The sequence below is a fragment of the Erinaceus europaeus genome, chromosome 6, assembly GCF_950295315.1.
Source record: "Erinaceus europaeus chromosome 6, mEriEur2.1, whole genome shotgun sequence".
Taxonomy (NCBI): Eukaryota; Metazoa; Chordata; class Mammalia; order Eulipotyphla; family Erinaceidae; genus Erinaceus; species Erinaceus europaeus.
In genome coordinates this window covers 30656096-30676684 of record NC_080167.1, presented here as the reverse complement: position 1 = coordinate 30676684, position 20589 = coordinate 30656096, and the positions used below count along the sequence as shown (strand labels likewise).

The 20589-nt window shown below is 37.8% G+C and overlaps 1 protein-coding gene across 8 annotated transcripts in view; it reads right to left on the bottom strand.

Moving 5' to 3' along the window:
- Positions 1 to 20589, bottom strand: part of SIPA1L2 (signal induced proliferation associated 1 like 2) — a 298020-nt gene that overhangs the window by 26282 nt on the left and 251149 nt on the right. For all 8 annotated transcript variants that reach the window (XR_009550211.1, XM_007536224.3, XM_060191984.1 and 5 more), the window contains 3 exons: positions 18935 to 19159; positions 12849 to 13002; positions 9469 to 9688 (listed from right to left, as the gene is read on the bottom strand). Coding sequence is in view for 7 of the 8 variants with exons in the window: in XM_007536224.3 (XP_007536286.2) it covers positions 9469 to 9688; positions 12849 to 13002; positions 18935 to 19159 (599 nt within the window). In the remaining variant the exon portion in view is untranslated. The remainder of the gene's footprint in view (positions 1 to 9468; positions 9689 to 12848; positions 13003 to 18934; positions 19160 to 20589) is intronic.

The window sequence follows — 20589 nt, the reverse complement described above, 5'->3', positions numbered from 1 at the left end:
TTTTCAGAGGGTTCCCCAGTACGAGAGTTCCTGAGTTCCTGAGTTCGAGAGTTTCAGGGTTACAGAGTAAGAGAGAGTTCCACAGTGCAAGAGTTTCAGAGGGTTCCCCAGTACGAGAGTTCCAGAGTTCCAGAGTTGGAGAGTTCCCGAGTTACAGAGTAAGAGGGAGTGCTTGTGCCACCGCAAAGAGACAGCCGAGTTCTGTTTGGTGATTAGTTTGTCTTAGCTTGTGAATCGTTGTTCCTGAATAAAGAAATACAGCTTCCCTGCCCAGCCGTTGTCTCCGCGTCTCTGTTCACCACCGCGAAGCTAGACCCGCCCGGCAAGAGCCTTCCGAAATTTTAACAACAAATGGCGCCCACGTGGACCTGACCTACGCATCTCTCAGATAAGTGAAGACAATTTGGCTACCTATGCACTATGGCCTTCTCTTCTGCTTGTGAAGAGATCTCCAAAGGCCTCTGCTCTTTCTTCACGAGACTATTTTGCTGTTTCTGGAACATTTATCTCTGGACCACTCTGTGGTTTCCACTCGCTCGGTTCAACTCAGAACAGCCAGCGGGAAGAGCCAGCGGGTGGGAGGCGAGGCGCGGAGCTGCCATTTCCACCTGGTTAAACAGCCAGCCAGCCGGCCCCGCAGCCCCGAAGCCCGCAAGAGTCCGACGCCAGCACACAAGAGCCCCTGGAGCCCGAGGCCAACACGCAAGAGCCCGAGGCCAACACGCAAGAGCCCGAGGCCAGCCCACAGGAGCCGGCTCTCCACCGCGTGGAGCAGGGCACTGGACGAGTGATCCCTCCACGCTGCTCGGCCACTGTGAGCAGGGCAGCAGACATGGCAGGGCCATGGGGCAGGGCCGCGGCCTATCATGGCACCTAGGCCTGGGCACCTAGTCCCACGCCTTCTACAAAGATGGCCTGCCTGCCCTCTATCTATGAATTCTGGAACCATCCCGGGCCTCCCGGACCCCCGGGCTCCCTGCCGAAACTGGGCACACGAGATCTCCAGCCGCCGGTCCGGTCTGAAGGCAGACAAGCTGGAGTATGCAGAGATTTGTGCAGAGATCGCAACCTGCAATTCCTAAAAGTGAAGCTGCGCGGGAAGCCACCTCCGGATGGTGAACCCCCCCCCCCAACAACTAAGACAGTACAGATTTAAATTCGTGTTTAAAATGACATGTCTTCGTAATAAAGGTTTCTCTCCTCGTGTATTAATGACCATGTTTATGTGTGTGTTTAAAGTTTGGTAAACAGTAACTTTAAGGCTAAATTCTTACTAGACAAAGTTAAATGAAAAAGGTTTTCAACGTAATTCTCATAAAGATAAAATTAACTTACATTTAAAGTCTAAGGTAAAAATTAGTTAACAATCAATATATTTTAACTAAGTTAGTCTAAACAAAAGGTGAAACAGACTTGTTGATATGTAAAACTCTCCATTACCTTCTCTATTAGAAATGGTAGATCGCACAATGGCTGTGCTAATTATTCTCATGCCTGAGGTTTCCTCTCCGGCCCACACCTAGGGTGTGTCTCCATCTTGAATGGGTGTAACAAAAGGTTAAAAGACGTTGTTGATATGTAAAAGTCTCAAATTCCTTCTCTATTAGAAACGTTGGATTGTGCAGTAGATATGCTAATAACAAGTTTTGTTTCATAGTAAGTAAGTTGCAGCCAGCTGCCTTTGGGACTCTAGGCCGTTCCCCGCCCCCCAGGCAAGTAGCCCCCCAGAGGCAAGAAATGTTTTTTTTTAAGCTGATAAAGTTTAGTTTGTGCCAGTTTCTTTTTTAAAAAATGCCTGTACGATATAGGTTTCTGTTCACCCCACACCCTTGATACTGTAGCCATTTAGTTAAAAGAAAAGGGGGAATTGTTGTATGCTTTACATTGGGTTCTAGTTCTCCCCCACCAAGAGAATTAGATCAGTCCAGTTAAATTTCGCGGGCCCGCTTGGCCCCGCCCCGGAGGAACCCCGCCAGAGTTCCTGAGTTCCTGAGTTCGAGAGGAAGAGAGAGAGGGCCAGAGGGTTCCTGAGTTGGAGAGTTTCAGGGTTACAGAGTAAGAGAGAGTTCCACAGTGGAAGAGTTTCAGAGGGTTCCCCAGTACGAGAGTTCCAGAGTTCCAGAGTTGGAGAGTTCCCGAGTTACAGAGTAAGAGGGAGTGCTTGTGCCGCCGCAAAGAGACAGCAGAGTTCTGTTTGGTGATTAGTTTGTCTTAGTTTATGAATCGTTGTTCCTGAATAAAGAAATACAGCTTCCCTGCCCAGCCGTTGTCTCCGCGTCTCTGTTACCCGCCGTGAAGCAAGCCAGCTCGGCAAGAGCCTCCGAAATTTTAACAACAATTCACTACTCAAGGAAATTTAAAAACACACAAATAAGTGGAAAGATACTCCATGTTCATGGGTTGGAAGAATTAACATCATCAAAATGAATATAGTACCCAGAGCCATATACAAATTTAATGCTATTCCCATCAAGATCCCAACCACATGTTTTAGGGGAATAAAGCAAATGCTACAACTGTTTATCTGGAATTAGAAAAGACCTAGAATTGTCAAAATAATCTTGAGAAGAAAGACAAGAACTGGAGGCATCACACTCCCAGATCTTAAATTGTATTATAGGGCCAATTGTCATCAAAACTGCTGGGTACTGGAACATGAATAGACACATTGACCAGTGGGATAGAATTCAGAGCCCAGATGTAAGCCCCCACAACTATGGACATCTAATCTTTGACAAAGGTACTCAGACCATTAAATGGGGAAAGCAGAATCTCTTCAACAGATGGTGTTGGAAAAAATGGGTTGAAACATGCAGAAGAATGAAACTGAACCACTCTATCTCACCAAATACAAAAGTAAATTCCAAGTGGATCAAGGACTGTGATGTTAGACCAGAAACTATCAGATACTTAGAGGAAAATATTGGCAGAACTCTTTTCCATATAAATTTTAAAGACATCTTCAATGAATGAATCCAACTACAAAGAAGACTAAGGCAAGTATAAACCTATGGGACCACATCAAACTAAAAAGCTTCTGCACAGTAAAAGAAACCACTACCCAAACCAAGATAGCCCTCACAGAATGGGAGATCTTTATATGCCATACATCAGACAAGAGGCTAAGAACCAAAGTAAATAAAGAGCTTGCCAAACTCAACCACAAGAAAACAAATAACCCCATCCAAAAATGGGGAGAGGTCATGAGCAGAATATTCACCACAGAAGAGATCCAAAAGGCAGAGAACCACATGAAAAAATGCTCCATGTCTTTGATTATAAGAGAAATGCAAATACAGAGAACAATGAGATACTACTTCACTCCTGTAAGAATGTCATACAACAGAAAAGGTAACAGCAGCAAATGCTGGAGAGGTTGTGGGGTCAAGGGAACCCTCCTGCACTGCTGGTGAGAATATAAATTGGTCCAACCTCTGTGGAGAATAGTTTGGAGAACTCTCACAAGGCTAGAAATGGATCTAACCTATGATCCTGCAGTTCCTCTCCTGGGGATATATTCTAAGGAACCCAACACATCCATCCAAAAAGATCTGTGTACACATATGCTCTTAGCAACACAATTTGTAGTGGCCAAAATCCGGAATCAACCCAGGTATCCAACAACAGATCAGTGGCTGAGCAAGTTGTGGTATATATACACAATGGAATACTACTCAGCTATTAAAAAAGATGATTTCACTGTTTTCAGCTGATCTTGAAAAAAATCATGTTAAGTGAAATAAGTCAGAAACAGAAGGATGAATATGGGATGATATCACTCTCAGGTAGAAGTTGAAAAACAAGATCAGAAGAGAAAACACAAGAAGAACCTGAAATGGAATTGGCGTATTGCACTAAAGTAAAAGCCTCTGGGGTGGGTGGGGGGAAAATACAGGTCCAAAAAGGATGACAGAGGACCTAGTGGGGGTTGTATTGTTATATGGAAAATTGGGAAATGTTATACATGTAGAAACTATTGTATTTACTGTTGAATATAAGACATAAATTCCCTAATAAAGAAATTTTTAAAAATTTCTAAGAAAGAAAAGCCTATTTCTGTCAGAAAAGATTCAGAAAATATTTACATCTAAATCTCTTTCAGTAAGCAGGAAAATACTAGTACCAATGGCAGTCATCTTAAATGATAATGGTTGCTTAAATTCCTGAGTTGTCAAAATAAAAAATACCCACCCTTCTACTTTCCATTACCTAACTGGAAAAAAGATCTTTCTGTTTTTTCCTGAGACTACAGCCACCAGAAATCCTTTAATATACTTTTAGCTAACAATAGACATTACTATTACATAGTTATTACTTGCTGAACATCTATTACATTCTAGGAACCAACAGGTACTATATTTGCCCCAAAGGGTAGAATAACCAACCAGTAAGATTCTGAGGGACCCAGTCAACAAGAAAACACTTTCTGTTGGAGCTGTCTGTTGGGGGCAAGAATAAGGTATATGTAATAAGCCACTCCTTGTGCCTGGTACATAGCAGAGCAGTTGTAACTGGATTATCTTGAGTTTAATGGGTAGGAAGGAAAGTAACACTTAGCTTAAAAGGGCTTGTTATTTTAAATCCAGTTCTGCCACAGCAGTCCTCTCTATGCCAATTTGAAAAATAAAGTGATCTGACAGAAGGGTAATCCTAGCCTTGCTGCCTGGGACCCTGCTCTGTGGTCTATGATATTGATCTTGTGGTTTTATATTTATTTATTTTTCTCTAACCTGACATCACAGTGACTATCTTTATTGAGTTTGACTTTATTCTTATAAATGTCTGGATGCTTTCCTGATAGTATTTCCTGGTGGTCAGATATCTGAAGTTTCATAATTACTCCATAGAAACCAATGGAGAAACATGGGAGGATGAGAACATTTAAAAAAAAAAGAGAGAATAGTGTCATACTGAATTGGTCAAAAGTCTGCTTCTGACAGCCCACGGGTACCTTCTGTGATACCAACTGTAGCACTGATTATACTCTGCTACTAGCAGCTTTTACCACCTACATTACATACCACTGAGTTTACACTGGGGAACGGTAGATTTTGTATGTGTACTAATTAACAAGAATGTTAATTTATTTGTTCTAAAACCTCAACTAAAAGAAACATCCATTGTTAGATGCCAAAATAAAGCTAGAATTTTGTGAATTTAGCTTATGTAGTATGTAGGCTAATACTCTGCCTTTTTACTTTTCCAAATTTAATATCTCTTATTAGTCTATCCTCACAGGACATTTCCATCAACTTTGTTGGAATGTTCAGATCTCCCTTAAATACAAAATCAAGAATGCTTTTATAACACATAAACCTGCCAGTGCCTGGCACTGTACTGAATAAAAACAGGTGAGCAACCGATCAAGAAAGGTTATCTGAACTGTGAACTAAGCATCTAAATTCTGCCCATGACCCCAATTTTATTGTGAAGCCCATCAATAATGAAAATAAAATTCTGTGAATGCAAGAAAGAAACATTTTCAGAATTATTTTCAATTTCCTGATCAGGTCATAGTTTTATACTGACAAGTTGAAGATATAATGATACAGCAAATTTCAGTGACTTTACAGGAAATATAGATGAATCATGACATGAGTCACACCCAGAATGTGTTTGCTAAGTATCTGTCTCACAAGAATGAAGTAAACTCTTGGTCTCAAGAGAAGAAAGGTTCTGAGACAAGTTCTAGGCTTTCAAAAGTTAAACATATTTGAACAAGAAACCTGTGACTAACAATTATAGGTGGAAAAGCTATAGTGATGAGGTTTTCTAATATTCACTGTACATAGTTGGACTGCTGGTCTCTTTTCAATGCTATCCTTAGTCCAAGTTAGAAATGACATCTGGGAATTGGGTGGTGGTGCATTGGGTTAATCACAAATAGTAAGAAATGAGATTTGAATGAATCTCTAGCTGGTGAATGATTCTCTTAGAACAGCATATGATTTCCAGGAATGCTCAAGTCTTGAAGTTAAAAAAGAATGGGTGTCTTCTGAGTACTTTAACCACCCAATGCTAGAAGATTCAACAGAACTAATCTCCACTCCATGTTTTCATGTGAAATAAAGTTTCCAAGAAACAAAAGGGCAACCTCAAATATTCTTCACTTTTCATTCACAAATATCTATCAAGTATTAACATTCACATTTCAACTTTCTGAGTTGTTTCACTTAATGACTGGAATTACAGATGTCATTACATATTAACATTACATTACATAGGTGAGTTTGAGAGTGAGATGTTCCAAGAACTAGTAACTTTGAAAGGACAACAGATTCTTGAAGTTGAACATCTCTGTGGATAGGGTGAAAGGAACCAGAGGTTTTGAAGGAAGGTCTATAACACAAATTACTTCCAATTCCTTTACTCACATTTTGTTATTTTGCCCACCAGACACAATATTCTTTCTAAAAAGTTTCTGAAGTATAGGGATTGGTGGCGATTTCATTAGGGAAAAGCAAATAACACATATATTTCCAGAGAAACAACAAAAACAGCAAATAACATATATTTCCAGAGAAATTAGCAATGGAAATAAATAAGATCATTATTAAGTAGTGAATAAAGTGTCTTCTGCCTGTTTGTAAATTTTTGACTTTACATTTTGAACATATTGAAAGTAGGTATAGTCCTTTAGTAGGTGAATGAGTAAACTATGGTAAACTTAAACTAAAAACAAACAAGCAAAAAACTAGTATTAAAAAACAAATGATTTATTAGGCTATGAGAAGACACAAAAAAACCTTAACTGAATATTAAGTAAAAGAAAGCATTCTGAAAAGGCCAAATACTGTATGATTTCCCTGTATAAAGCAGTTTGGGAAAGAAAATGTGTGCTGATAGTAAGAGTCAGTGGTTACTGAGGGCTAAAAAAAGAGAAAGATAAACAGGCCAAACACAAAGGAATTTCAGGGTTATGAACATATTCTGAATAATTGTATAATGATGGAAAATTATCATTATATACATTTACCCAAACTCCTAGAATTTCCAACACTGAAAATGAACACTGATGTAAACTATGAACAATGAAATGTCAATGCGGTTTCATGGATTCTAGCAAATGTCTCTGCTGTGGGGTGGTGAGAGGGGGTTATGTGGCTCTCTCAGTGCATTCTATTAAACTTTAAAGTTTGCTCTAAAGCTCATAACACTGCTCTATACTAATGTATTTTTTAAACTTAAAGCTAAAAAAGCAAGAAGCCAACAGAAACTACAAGAACTATATTAATACATATACCAGAAGTTGTACAATCACATTTCAATAATTTTACATGAAAGAAATAACATTTGTCAAGACAATAGAATTCCTTTGATTTTAAAAGCCTTTGAGTGAGATTAACAGTTACCTATTTATAGAAAAAAGAAGAATCTGGAGAAATAGTAGATTATATCTACTACTTGATCTTTCAGTTATCAAGGAGTTTAAAGGTGCCCTCCATGTATAAAAATGGACCCTTTATAGTGAGCAAGAAATTATGTTACTTAAAGAAATAGATTAAGAATCTTATGAAACAAGATTCATTTTCAATTATACTAAACATTATTAGAACTTATTTTATTTTGTCTGAGATTTCCATGTGTATTATGAAATTTAAATAAGTTCTACAGACAGTACTTCCTATGGTAGAGAAAAAAACAAACTGACAATACATAACTAATTAAATCTTCATTGCTCCTATACAACAGAAATTTACAATAGGTCCTGAAAGATAACTCACTAGCATAGTGACACTTGCTTTGTCATGCAGATGACCTAGGTTCAAGCTGGCCCCCTGCTGTGCTGGAAGTGCTGTGCTTCCTCCCCCCTCTCCTCCAAGGTTCTCAGTGGGGCTCAGTACCTACACTACAAATCTACTGCTCCTGTGGCCTTTTTTTTTTTTTTTTTTTTGGATTTTTCCTTTTCTTTGATAGGACAGAGAAAAATTGAGAGGGGAGGGGAAGACAGAGAAAGCTAGACACCTGCAAACCTGCTTCAGCACTTGTTTAGTGACTCCCCTGCAGGTGGGGAACTGGGGGCTTAAACCAGGATTCTTGTGTGGGTCCTTACGCTTTGTGCTATGTGCATTTAACCTGATGTACCACTGCTCGGCCCTCGCTATGCCTTCTCTCCACCTCTGTCTATTTCTCTGTTTTTCCTTTTTCTGTCCCTCCCCCAACCCCCACCCCAACCCTGCCCAGGGTTACTGCTGGGGCTCTGTGCTGGCACTATGAATCTACTGCTCCTGGTGGTTATCCCCCCCCCCTTCATTTTATTTGATAAGACAGGAATTGCGAAGGGAGGGGAAGATAGAGAGGGAGAGAGAGAGCTAGGCACCTACAGGCCTACTTTACTGCTTTGGCTTGTGAAGCCTTCTTTCTGCAGGTGGGGAGCAGGGGCTTGAACCCAGATCCTTGCACACAGCACTATGTGTACTTAATAGCGTATACCACTGCCCAACCCCTATTTCTATTTTCCATCTGAAAAAGTTGGCCTAGAGTGAAACCCTAGTGATGACAAAAGAAAAAATGGACAAAGAAAATAAAGTGACAACTAACATAAGAAAAAAATTACACAAAGACACTGCTAATAGAAACTAAGCCTATGCATGTGCATACACACACACACATACACACACACACACACACACACACACACACACACACACACACACACAGAATCTGTGGCAAAACTATCTAGCAATTATCTAGTTGATCTGTGACCAGTAAGTTGAGTCAACTGAACACAGAGAACATGAGTGATGGACACCTGCCATGCAGCGGGGAAGCCAGGCCTAAGGCCAGGCAGATTATATTATGAGGCACCTAGTATGAAGAAGAAACACGACAAAAATACCAAACTCTTTAGTCTGCCTATTGCTCATAGCAAAGTCTACACCCTGTGCCAGTTTTCTTTTTATTTCTTTAATATTTATTTATTTCTTTTTTGTTGCCCTTGTTGTTTGTTTATTGTTGTTGTAGTTATTATTGTTGTTGATGTTGTCATTGTTGGATAGGACAAAGAGAAATCGAGAGGAGGAAAAGACAGAGAGGGGGAGAGAAAGACAGACACCTGCAGACCTGCTTCACCGCTTGTGAAGCGACTCCCCTGCAGGTGGGGAGCCGGAGACTCGAACCAGGATCCTCATGCTGGTCCTTGCACTTTGTGCCACGTGCACTTAACCTGCTGCACTACTGCCCGACTGCTGCCAGTTTTCTTTTTATAAAATCAGATTTCAGATACAACAGTTGAGAGATGGTTTGACTTGATACAATTTCTAAAAATGCCCACTCTGTGACCTGGGAATACACACACACACATTTGCACGCAGATGCACACACTTAAAAACATACATACATTTGGGAACAAAAAGAACAATGACAACAACATAAAACGGCTCCCCAACCCCAATACCCACTGGAGATAACACAAGGGACTCCATACTCCAGAACTTGCTAAGAGAGCTCCAACATGTGCACACTTACTTCTCAGGCTCCCCATGCTGGGTGCAGGATGGGTGCGGGAAGGCATTGTGCTATGATAGGGTGGAGTTGTGCTGAACAGAATGTCATTGGGCAGGGCTTGGTCAAGTATGGAGCTTCTGGAACTGCCAAAGGACGATCCTCTCCGATTGCTACATATGCTTTCATCAGAAAGAGTGCGATACAGAGACCTTCGTGGAGACAGATTTCCATAGAACGAAAACTAGAGGTTTAAATATGGGGTTGGTAGGGAGTGGGGTGGAAGGGAGGAAGAGGAAGGGAAGAAAAAAACAGACATTGAAAAGGTGAAAGCATGGAATTTATTAGACTAAATCCAGGGGCTTCACATAGTGCTATTATAGCCTTGTTAGGCTTTCCCCAAGCAGGCATAATGTGTTTGCTCAGGAATGCTAAACTAGGCATGTGGGTCTTCTAGGCAAATGTACCAGGGCTTCAGTGCAGTTATTGGATTTGAATATTTTCCTCCTATGACATTCTATGAAATATTATCATGGATTAGACATGCACAGTTTTATTAATTCTGAATATTAAATGGAACCTCTATAACCTTATAGCAGTGAGGCTCCTGGAAAGATATTTGCCATTTCAGGCAACAGTTATTCAAAACCACATAAAGTACTGGCTCAATTTTAATTTGATTTAATTCATTTTAATATTAGGCTATTTTTAAACCAATTAACTGAATGTAACTTGAAGAATTATAAAACGAATGTCAAACACTGTGGCCTTCTAGGTCATACAAATAAGTTCAAGAACATATATCTATACTGTCAAATCTTACCATTCACTTAAAATATTATTTGATAAAGACACTGTAAACCATTAACCCCTCCCCAAATAAAAATATTATTTACAAAATCCCAATACAATTGTTGAAAATTTAGTTACAGGGGGCTGGATGGTGGCACACCTAGTAAAGTACACAAATTACCATGTGTAAGGACCTAGGTTTGAACCCCCAGTAAGCTTTTGGAGTGATACAGCAGTGCTGCAGGTATCTCTCTCTCTCTCATTCCACCCCCTTTCCCTATCACAATTAAAATTAAAAAGAAAAAAAGACAAAATTTAATTATAATAATTAATCATATTCATATTTAAAGGAACTATTAAAATTAGTGTATGTTAAATTATTGCTAATGTAAAAGAAAATGTGCTTACCAAGAAAATAAGTAGTTATACATTTTGAAAAATAATCAAATCTTAATTTACAACTAATTTTTCTTCATCCTAAACTATACTGCTTTTATATAAACAATTGTAAAAGCCAGAATGCTCATATCAAATATATACAGAAATGGCTATTTACATTTGTGAACACAGCAAGAAGGCAAAAATTAGATCTTCTGGCCTGCAGGGGAGTCGCTTCACAGGTGGTGAAGCAGGTCTGCAGGTGTCTATCTTTCTCTCCCCCTCTGTCTTCCTCTCCTCTCTCGATTTCTCTCTGTCCTATCCAACAACGAATGACATCAACAATAACAATAATAACCACAACAAGGCTACAACAACAAGGGCAACAAAAATGGAAAAAATGGTCTCCGGAGCAGTGGATTCTTGGCGTAGGCACCGAGCCCCGGCAATAACCCTGGAGGCAAAAAAATTTAGTGATTTCACTGTTTTCAGCCCATCTTGGATGGAGCTTGAAGAAATCATGGTAAGTGAAATAAGTCAGAAACAGAAGGATGAACATGGGATGATCTCACTCACAGGCAGAAGTTGAAAAATAAGATAAGAAGAGAAAACACTCAGCTGAACCTGGACTGGAGTTGGTGTATTGCAACAAAGTAAAAGACTCTGGGGTGGGTGAGTGGGTGGGGATAGTACAAGTTCTGGAAAAGGATGACAGAGGACCTAGTGGAGGTTGTATTGTTATGTGGAAAAACTGAGAAATGTTATGCATATACAAACTGTATTCACTGTCAAATGCAAAACATTAATCCTTCCATGAAGGAAAAAAAAAAAAGAAAGAAACTAAAAAATAAATACATCTGCTATATGTGTTCCTTCCGTTCTGTCAAGTCTGTTCAGTTGATAAAATGTGTGTGAACTATAAAGTCAAGTTTACAATATGAAAAGAAGGCGATTTGTTTTAGAAGGAAAAATGCATGTCAAAGAAACACTCCTATTCAAGAAAAGCTACTTGTACTTTTTGTAAAATAGTGAGCACCCAAACTTATACAGTACCATATACATGATTTGACACAAATTAAAATAAAAGAAAAAAAAAGAGTCATTATAACTGATTCCTTCAGAGATTCCCTCTTCACATAAGACCAGCAGGTTCTTCAGAAGATGATTACAAGCACATTAGATTAAAGCTGCTTTGAGGTAGTATCTAATTAGAGTGTAACTCTAAGAACACAATTATGTTAATTGCAGTATTGTTTTATTATAGAGAGGATATAGCACAAAGATTTACTGTTTGCCCTAATCACAGTCAATATAGCAACACCTGTTGTTTTTTTTTTTTTCCTTTCATTTAGACAAGAAAGAGAAAGCTTGATTTGTGTACTATTTATGTAAATGTCCTGTTTCACCATTTGGGACCTCAGTTGTCTGTAAAAATGAGGAGACTGGGGAAAATTACTAGTAGGTAAGTTTAATATTCAATAAATATTTTATTAATAATAACTAAATATAAATAATTAAATTTAATAATAATAGAAAAATTATCATTTAAAGAGATGGAATGATAATGAAACTAAGAAGAAAGAAAACAGTGAGCAATCTGACATGGAAAATAAAGCTGTGCCACTGAACAGGATGCTGGCTTATAAACTGTCCCTTGTGATTGTTACATTAAACACAGTAGAAGTTCCATCCTGTCTATCTGTGATGTCCAGCAGGTAGGATACAATTCAACTCCAGTGGGTTTCTGAAACAGAATTATATCTAATAAGGAGTGCTTGGAACAGAGTAGAATTCTGAAGCAATAGTCAGGCGATGTGAATTTTTAGCTACAGTCACTGATCACCTGTTATGTCTAGCAATGTATGAGTTTCTGCCCATCTACCTTTTCTCTTTGCAAAATATTTACTATTATCTCCTATTTTCAGAGGAGGATTATGGGACAAGAGGACAAATAACATGCACAAAGTTACAGATGATGGTCCTTTGATCTGGGATTTTAAATCAGGCCTGCTAGACTCTTTAGCTCTGTCTAGCCTTGCTAGAATGATGTACTTCCTAATCTCTACTGTGCTCACTTTGCTCACTAAGAGATTAATACCTGAAAATAGTCAGTCATGCATGAAGTGGACTCTATAATCACAAGAGAAAATGGATGCACAAGCACTGTGGGAACCCAAGAATCTCTAGATTTTTCATTGGTGTTTCTGATCACTTGGAAGACAAAAGTTTCTAACCTTTCTTCTCCCTTCTTCCACTAAGGGGCTGTCAGGAAGCATCAATTTCAGAAAGTCTTCTTTGGACAGGACATGTTGAGTTTCTGAGTCTGTATCTCCCACCACTGTCTGATGCTGAACTGTTGTAGATATGAGATCCATCTCATTATATAGCCTGTTGAGACAAACCAAAAGGTGGTGGCAACAGTGTGGAATTATACCCCTATTGACCTGTAATTATGTAAATCAATATTAAATCACTAAAAAATAATAATAATAGAAAAGAGACAGATGAGAAGAGAAACTAAGAGGAATGTAAAGCACCTAAAACATTAAGAATTAAAACCTTTCAATAACTATAACTACACATTTATTATAATAATTCTTTTAAAACCAGAATATTGCTCAGCTCAGGCTTTTGGTGGTGCTGGGGATAGAACCTGGGACCTTTAGTACCATAAGTATGAAAATATGTTGTGTAAATAGCTATGATATTTTCCCAACCTCCATATATATTATACATTGTTGTATGCTTTACATTGGGTTTAAAATTAAGTCAGTTTACTTTTGTTGCCTTTTCCCCAGACCCTCATGCCATTTCATATTTGTGAAATAAACTCAATTGCAATAATAGATTTCTGAGTAATTCAAAGAAAAATCAGATCCCTCAAGCCTGGAATAAGAAAAAAAGAGAGTCAACATTTAAAACAAGCTTGCATTTTCCCTTTCCTTATAATATATGTCAGAAAAAACAGTTTTAATAATTCATCAGAGATTATTATATGTCCTTTGAAGAAATGCTTGTGATTCTCAGAAATTTGAGAGAGGCCTTCTTTTGCAGCTGGACATCCTACCCGGACAACATAGAGGGAGGCATGCACCCAAGGGAGTCTCAAGTCTTAGAGTAATCAATTCATTCTTGTGCCGGGCATGTTTTATTACCAGCAGTTTTGCAAAGCTGTTTGGATAAATAAAGCAGCTGTCTCCCTTAATTATTAGTATATAAAAATGTATTTGTGGACAACAAAAGAATGCTTGACTGAATTACTGTTTTCAGCTCTTTTCCAAGGGTGAAAGTAGGAAGTAATTTTTAAAAGGTTTGCTTTAGAAATACAATTTAATGAATCAAACATTCCTAAAGACATTGTCAGTGGTAATATTGTCTTCAGAGTTCACCATGTGACATGTATTAGGAATTGGTAGAGCAGTAAACAACAGAGAGCAGCCTGTACATTACTGCCCTGTGTCACTGAAATTGTACTATTCTAAAAGGAAGAATAATTTTAAGTTGCCAAATGATATGTCAGTAATTGTGCTCCAGGGGTCTATATCATGCTAGTCACTAGGACTGCAGAGGTAAGCAGAATGCTATGCTCTGGAATGAAACATTATAGGGAGGAAGAGGGAGAGGGAGAGAGAATACTCTGGAAGAACAAGAGAGAAGACATCATAGTACAGAAAGAGGATGTGCAGAAATGTCCTGAGGATGCTGGCCTTGAAATTTGTGATGGACATTTAGGGAGAAGGCACTGTACAGATGCACAGAGGCCTGAAACAGAATTGTTTATCTGGTGCAATAATAATACAACTCTTATGGGAAGGAAGAGGGGGTAGCTCACCCTGTAGAGTGCATACATTCCCATGGACTGGGATCAGGGTTTGATCCTCCTGCCATCATGTGGGAGCACTTACAGAGATGATGCTTCATGACTGATGGAGTGAAGCTGTGTTCTCTCTCCTTTTCTTTGTGTCTTGCACCCTGTATCTATCTAAATAAATAAATAAATGAGTTCACTAAGAATCGAGAAATCATGAAGGTGTGGAATAATTATCCTAGTGCCCCCCCCCAAAAAAAGAAAAAATATAGCTACTAGGAAAAGTAGAAACCAGAGTAGAGATAGGGATGAAATAACTCAGGAAGGATTAATTACAGGGGCCAAGTGGTGGCATATCCTGTAGAGCACAAACACTGCCAAGCATAGAGACCTGAGTTCAAGCCTCTGGTGCCCAGCTAGCGGGGGAAAGGTAAACAAGTAGTGGATCAGTGCTGTAGGTCTCTTTCTCTCTCCACTCCTCTACTTCTGCATCTATCATAATAAAAGGAAAAATAAGTAAAATTGAAATTGGCTGCTGGAAGTGGTGGCATTGTGCAATCAGGGACCCCAGAGTAATCCCAATGGCAGTAAATAAATAAATTTTTAAACATACGCAAAAAATGGCAGTAAATAAATAAAATTTTAAACATATGCAAAAAAGAATTTAAATATGCTTATTTAGACTGAAGACATTAGACTTCAGAAAATTATAACCTAAAGAAGCAAACACATTTTGAACAGTCCAAGAAAATAACCATTCTGGATACAGTTTGTAATGAAGTGAAGGTGAGGGCAGGTGAGTGCCACACAGCAATAAAGCTGAGATGATGGGGACCCAATAGGGGAAATTGAGGGCATAGACTTGGAGAGAGGAGAGGAAAACCACAGAGTAAGGATCATTAAAAGGTGGGGGATGGTGATGTAAAATATCAAGTTGGAGTCTTGAATAGAACTTACATTCTTTCCTAGGAAACCAATTAGGTAGAAAAATCACTTAAATAGTGAATTATGGAAAAGAGAAATTTCAGAAGGACAAATTAGGAATTGTGTAACTAAAAACTACCATGATTTTCTTATCCCTGCAATAAGATAACGTTATCTGTGAAATAGTCATGGGATAGTGTAATTAATGTTTTCTGTCTTTTTCTCTTCCCTCAAATTAGGGATCCTGAAAACAAAGTCTGTAACTTAATTAGATCTGTATCAATAATGCTCAGCATAATTTCTGACATGGGTAAACACAGCACAGCTCTGGCCATGACTTTGGAAAGTAGCTAAAGAACCATCATTTTTTGGAACAGTGGTTTGGAATAGGATTTTCCAAATGGTGTGAATCCCTGAGGGAAAAAGCAAATAAAACTTGCAACATATCTAAGGTATGCACTCATTTAATTAACTAGTAATTAAATGAACAGATTACCTTAGTTGCTTTTTCAAATATAAAGTTATGTTAATATCAAAATAACCATGAAGGTTTGAAATATGATTTTAAAGAAATAAAAAATAATTTTAGAAGTTTCAGAGTCATGAGTTTTCTGGAGGGCACAACTGGTTTCATATTCTGTGTGTAATAAAAGTGCTAACATCCTCTGGTTCTCAGTGGTTCCAAAACTCTCCTAGACTGCTTTTCTTTTATTTTTTCTTTCTTTTTTCCTAATACAAATAATTTCCCTTGGGAGATGAAGGTACAATTATTGATATATGAGTACAATTTTTCTCCCTGATAGGTGTTTATAAAATACTTTCACCCCCAACTTAGGTCATTTCCCATCATTAAGCTGCATGGTTTTAAACATATAGTTCACTAATTTGGTAAATTACTTTTTTTATTAAAACATTATTTAATTTTTTCTATTAGTTATTTAAGGTTGTTTTACAAAGCTATAAGATTTCAGGGGTTTAATTTCACACCCATACATGGTACATGGAAGTTATCACTTTCCACCAATAAAGAACTTTGGTCTCACCATCTCCCCAGACAATAACCAGGGTCCACTTGCATATTAGATGTCAGGCAAAGGCAAAAACTAGTAAAGTCATGGGCCCTCTGTAATGTACCTAAAATAAACCTACTAGCTTTTTACAAAATGGAGACCCCAAATCTTCATCTGTAATATTCTTGCCTTTAGGTTCATGATTAGTCAACAATTTGTTCTGCATTTTATCTTAACTCTATTTCAGCCACCAGGTTCCAGATGATACCATGATGCCAACCCTACTTTTTTGGCAGAGGACTCCACCATATGTCTTAGAGCCCCACTTCCTCAAATCCCTGCCCTACTACTAGGGAAAGAGAGAGGCAGACTGGGACTATGGATTGACCTTCCAATGCCCATGTTCAGCAGAGAAATAATTACAGAAGCCAGACCTTCCACCTTTTGCACCCCATAATGATCCTGGATCCATACTTCCAGAGGGATAGAGAATAGGGAAGCTATCAAGGGAGGGGATTAGATATGGAGTTCTGGGAATGGGCATGTACCCCTCATTGTGTGTAAATGTACCCCTCTTATCCTGTAGTCTTGCCAATATTTCCATTTTATAAATAAAAATTTTAAAAAAGGACTTTGGTCTATATTCCCAAAGAGGAAAAAATGATTACAGGACTGAACTACAATTCTATCAAGACCAGGAAAGAAAAGAGGAAGTGGTAATAGTTGTGACTTAGAAAGAAGAGATGGCAAGATCATAGAAAAAAATGGATATATATATATATAGACAGATAGTCATAGAAAAAATAGTCAACCCACACCTGTGACCTTGGAAAAAGTACTGCAGTTTCCAATGAAGGAAATGGGGACATAGAACCTGGTGGTAGGAACAGCATGGAATAATATCTATATTATTCCATAATTTATTAAATCAATATTTAATCACTAATAAATGAGAAAAAAACTATCTTGGGTCATTTTTTTCAAACAGATAAATTTTCACTGTAGAGAGGGTTTTAGGAAATTATATCAATTTGTTAGGTGTAATAATATGGTATAAAAGTAAGCTTTTTTATATTCATGAAACTCAATTGAAGTACTTATGTGTAAAACTGTCATGAATCTGCAACTTAATTAGTTACTATAACTAATAAAATGTATACATATATTTATATCTGCATAGGGATACAAAGTTACATATACAACAGTTATCAAATACAATAGTTATTGAAAGTTAATTATTTAGCTATAGCTGTCTTTTTGATGACAGGATGGCTGTGATCATTATTAGATCACTTATAATAGTAATAAAATAATAAAATAAATGGTACCTACCACTATAAGCCCTTTTCTAAATAAATAACTCCTTTGCAATTATTGACACAGCTTTTTTTTTTAAGCAAAATAATTTCAGCTCTAAAATGATTTCAATTTAGAAGGTAAGGTCAGTTTTAGTAGTGCATATAAAAAGTGGGGTAATTTTTTCGGGAAGAAAAATGGTCCTTTAACAAAACTTAAAACCTAAGAGAGCCTGTGGCTCTTGTGTACCCCCTTTGGTAGATAATGCCATCAACCAACATGAAGACACAGCAAAACATAAAGACTTTGAAACATACTATGTATGAAACTTTAGGTCTTTCTTTTAAAGGACAAGCAAAATCAACAACTAGCTCTGATCAGGCTTGCTATGCATTCTTGAAATGCGGTTTGTCTCTTCAAAGAGTTATCAACAATGCTTTCATACATGCTATAAAATGGGTTACCACTATTTTTCTCTTTTCTTTCTTTTTTGGTGAAACCAATACAAAAAATTCTTTCCCATCTCCCTCCACAAAACCTGACAGCTGAAGAGAAAAACAAAGCCATTTTAAAATTAGGCAAAACAAAAAAACAAAAAACCATGTTTGTCTTTTATGGTGTCACACATCAACTTCCAGATACACTAATAAACAACAGGAATTCAAACTGTCCTTGAATTTGTGTATTTACATACAGACTATCTCTCACCATCAATACTTAAGATAACTTTGTGATTGCAAGTGCAGGTGTGTGTGTGTGTGTGTGTGTGTGTGTGTACTAGAAAAAAAAAGTGAGTCAGGCGGTAGCCAGCGGGTTAAGTGCAGGTGGTGCATAAGGATCCTGAATCCCAGTTTGAGTCCCTGGCTCCCCACGTGCATGGGAGTCACTTCTCAAATGGTGAAGCAGGTCTGCAGGTGTCTTTCTCTCCTTCTCTCTGTCTTCCCCTTCTCTCTCCATTTCTCTCTGTCCTATCCAACAACGATGACATCAATAACAGTGATAATAACTACAACAATAAAACAACAAGGGCAACAAAAGGGAATGAATAAATAAATAAATATTAAAAAATAAAATAAGAAAAAAGAACAGAGATGTCTTAACTTTATATGCAAAAATTAAGGAAAGAGTTTTATATATACAGAAAAATTCTAATAAAGAGTTTAACGAAGATAATTCTTATGTTATTCTTATTCAGAAAATATATTCCTGTTGAGGGAAAAATAAAAATACATTTAGTTAGTCATGCTCTAAAATGTGTTAGGTGTCATCTTGATCTCCTTACCCCTGACATTCAGTTATCTCTGGCTCTTCAGGAGGTGGACTACCTTCTGATTTCTTCCAGCCAATGATAAATTTATTCATTGTCCCCTGTCTGTGGTAGGACTTGGATGTAGACCCAGGGACCTGTTGCCCACTGCTGTGTGACACAATGTAGACTTTCGATGTATCCAGAGACCCACTATTTTTGGAATAGTGAGCTGAAGGGCTGGCTGAATGGTGTGAGCCACTGAGGAGAAAAACAGATACAAGTCACTATATAATCACAGTTCAGCAGTACTGGCATGGTACCAAATTCAGAGTCACAAAACATTCTTTCTTTCTTTCTCTGAGAAAAAAAATGGACAAAGAGAGGAAAATACAGCTGACTTATTATCAAAAGACCTTATTAGAATATCTCATTTTCTGTCTCTTCAGTATATTCATGTCCTATAAAAAAACTGTTCAAAGCCAATGATTATCAGAGAATTGCAAATAAAGACAACAAATGAGATACCACTTTGCATCTGTGAAAATGTGATATATTAGAAAGGAGAGACATAGCAAGTGTTGGGGAAGATATGGGGGGAGGGACCCTTTTACACTGCTGATAAAAATGTCAACTGGCACAACCCTTGTGGAAAATCATTCTGAGATTTCTCAGAACACTAAAAATGTACCTATTCTATAAAAAGAAAAGAAATGTACCTACTCTATGACCCAGCAATTTCTCTCCGGAGCATCTATTCAAAGTAAACAAAAAGCACCTATCCAGAGAGATCTATGTACACCTATGTTCACAGCAGCATAATAATACCACACATAGAAGCAACCCAGATGTCCAATGACACATGAGTGGCTTAGAAAGCTGTGGTATATATATATATATATATACACATATACATATACATATGGAATACCACTGTTAAAAATGATGAAGTCATCTCTGTTGCCTCTTCTTGCATGGAACACGAAAGAATCAGGTTAAGTGAGACAAGTCAAAAAGAGGTGAATGAATAACAAATGGTCTCACTCATAGGTGCAATAAACAAGAACAGCAAGGAAAAATACAAAATGAAATGAGGACTAGGTGTGGTGGACTGCACCAAATCAAAGGATTCCAGGGAAGGAGGGCAGAAAGGGAGCTAGGGGGTACTAGGGGTGCATGATGGTGCAAAAGATCAGAAATGACTGAATGTCAGGGGTAAGAAGATCAAAGATTATTTTCTAGAGGCATGAACCTGGGTTGGCCATTGAGAGTATACTATATAAGCCTTTGATTATGACTGAAATGTTTTATAAAGTATAGAATACTCAACATCTATATGGTTATGAAGCTACCTCTGTACTCAAATTTACACACTGAAATGAATAAATTAAACTTTTCTGGAGAATGTGCAGTGAATAATGGTGGCATGATCATAAACCCTGTGTTTTTGCACTTGTTTTACGAAAGACGTTTTCTAATTCAGACTCAATAAAAAGTGTATTTTACTTTTAGAATAAAGTTCTTATTTTAGAGTTTTACTGCCAGCTTCCAATTATGTGCATAAAGAGGGAGTATAATGGTCCAAGTAATAACAAACAACCAACAATCACAAGATCTATTTACAAGAGAATCCAGAGTTTTTAAAGTTGTTTTATTTCACTTTGCAAAACCTTGGTAAGACTAACATGAAT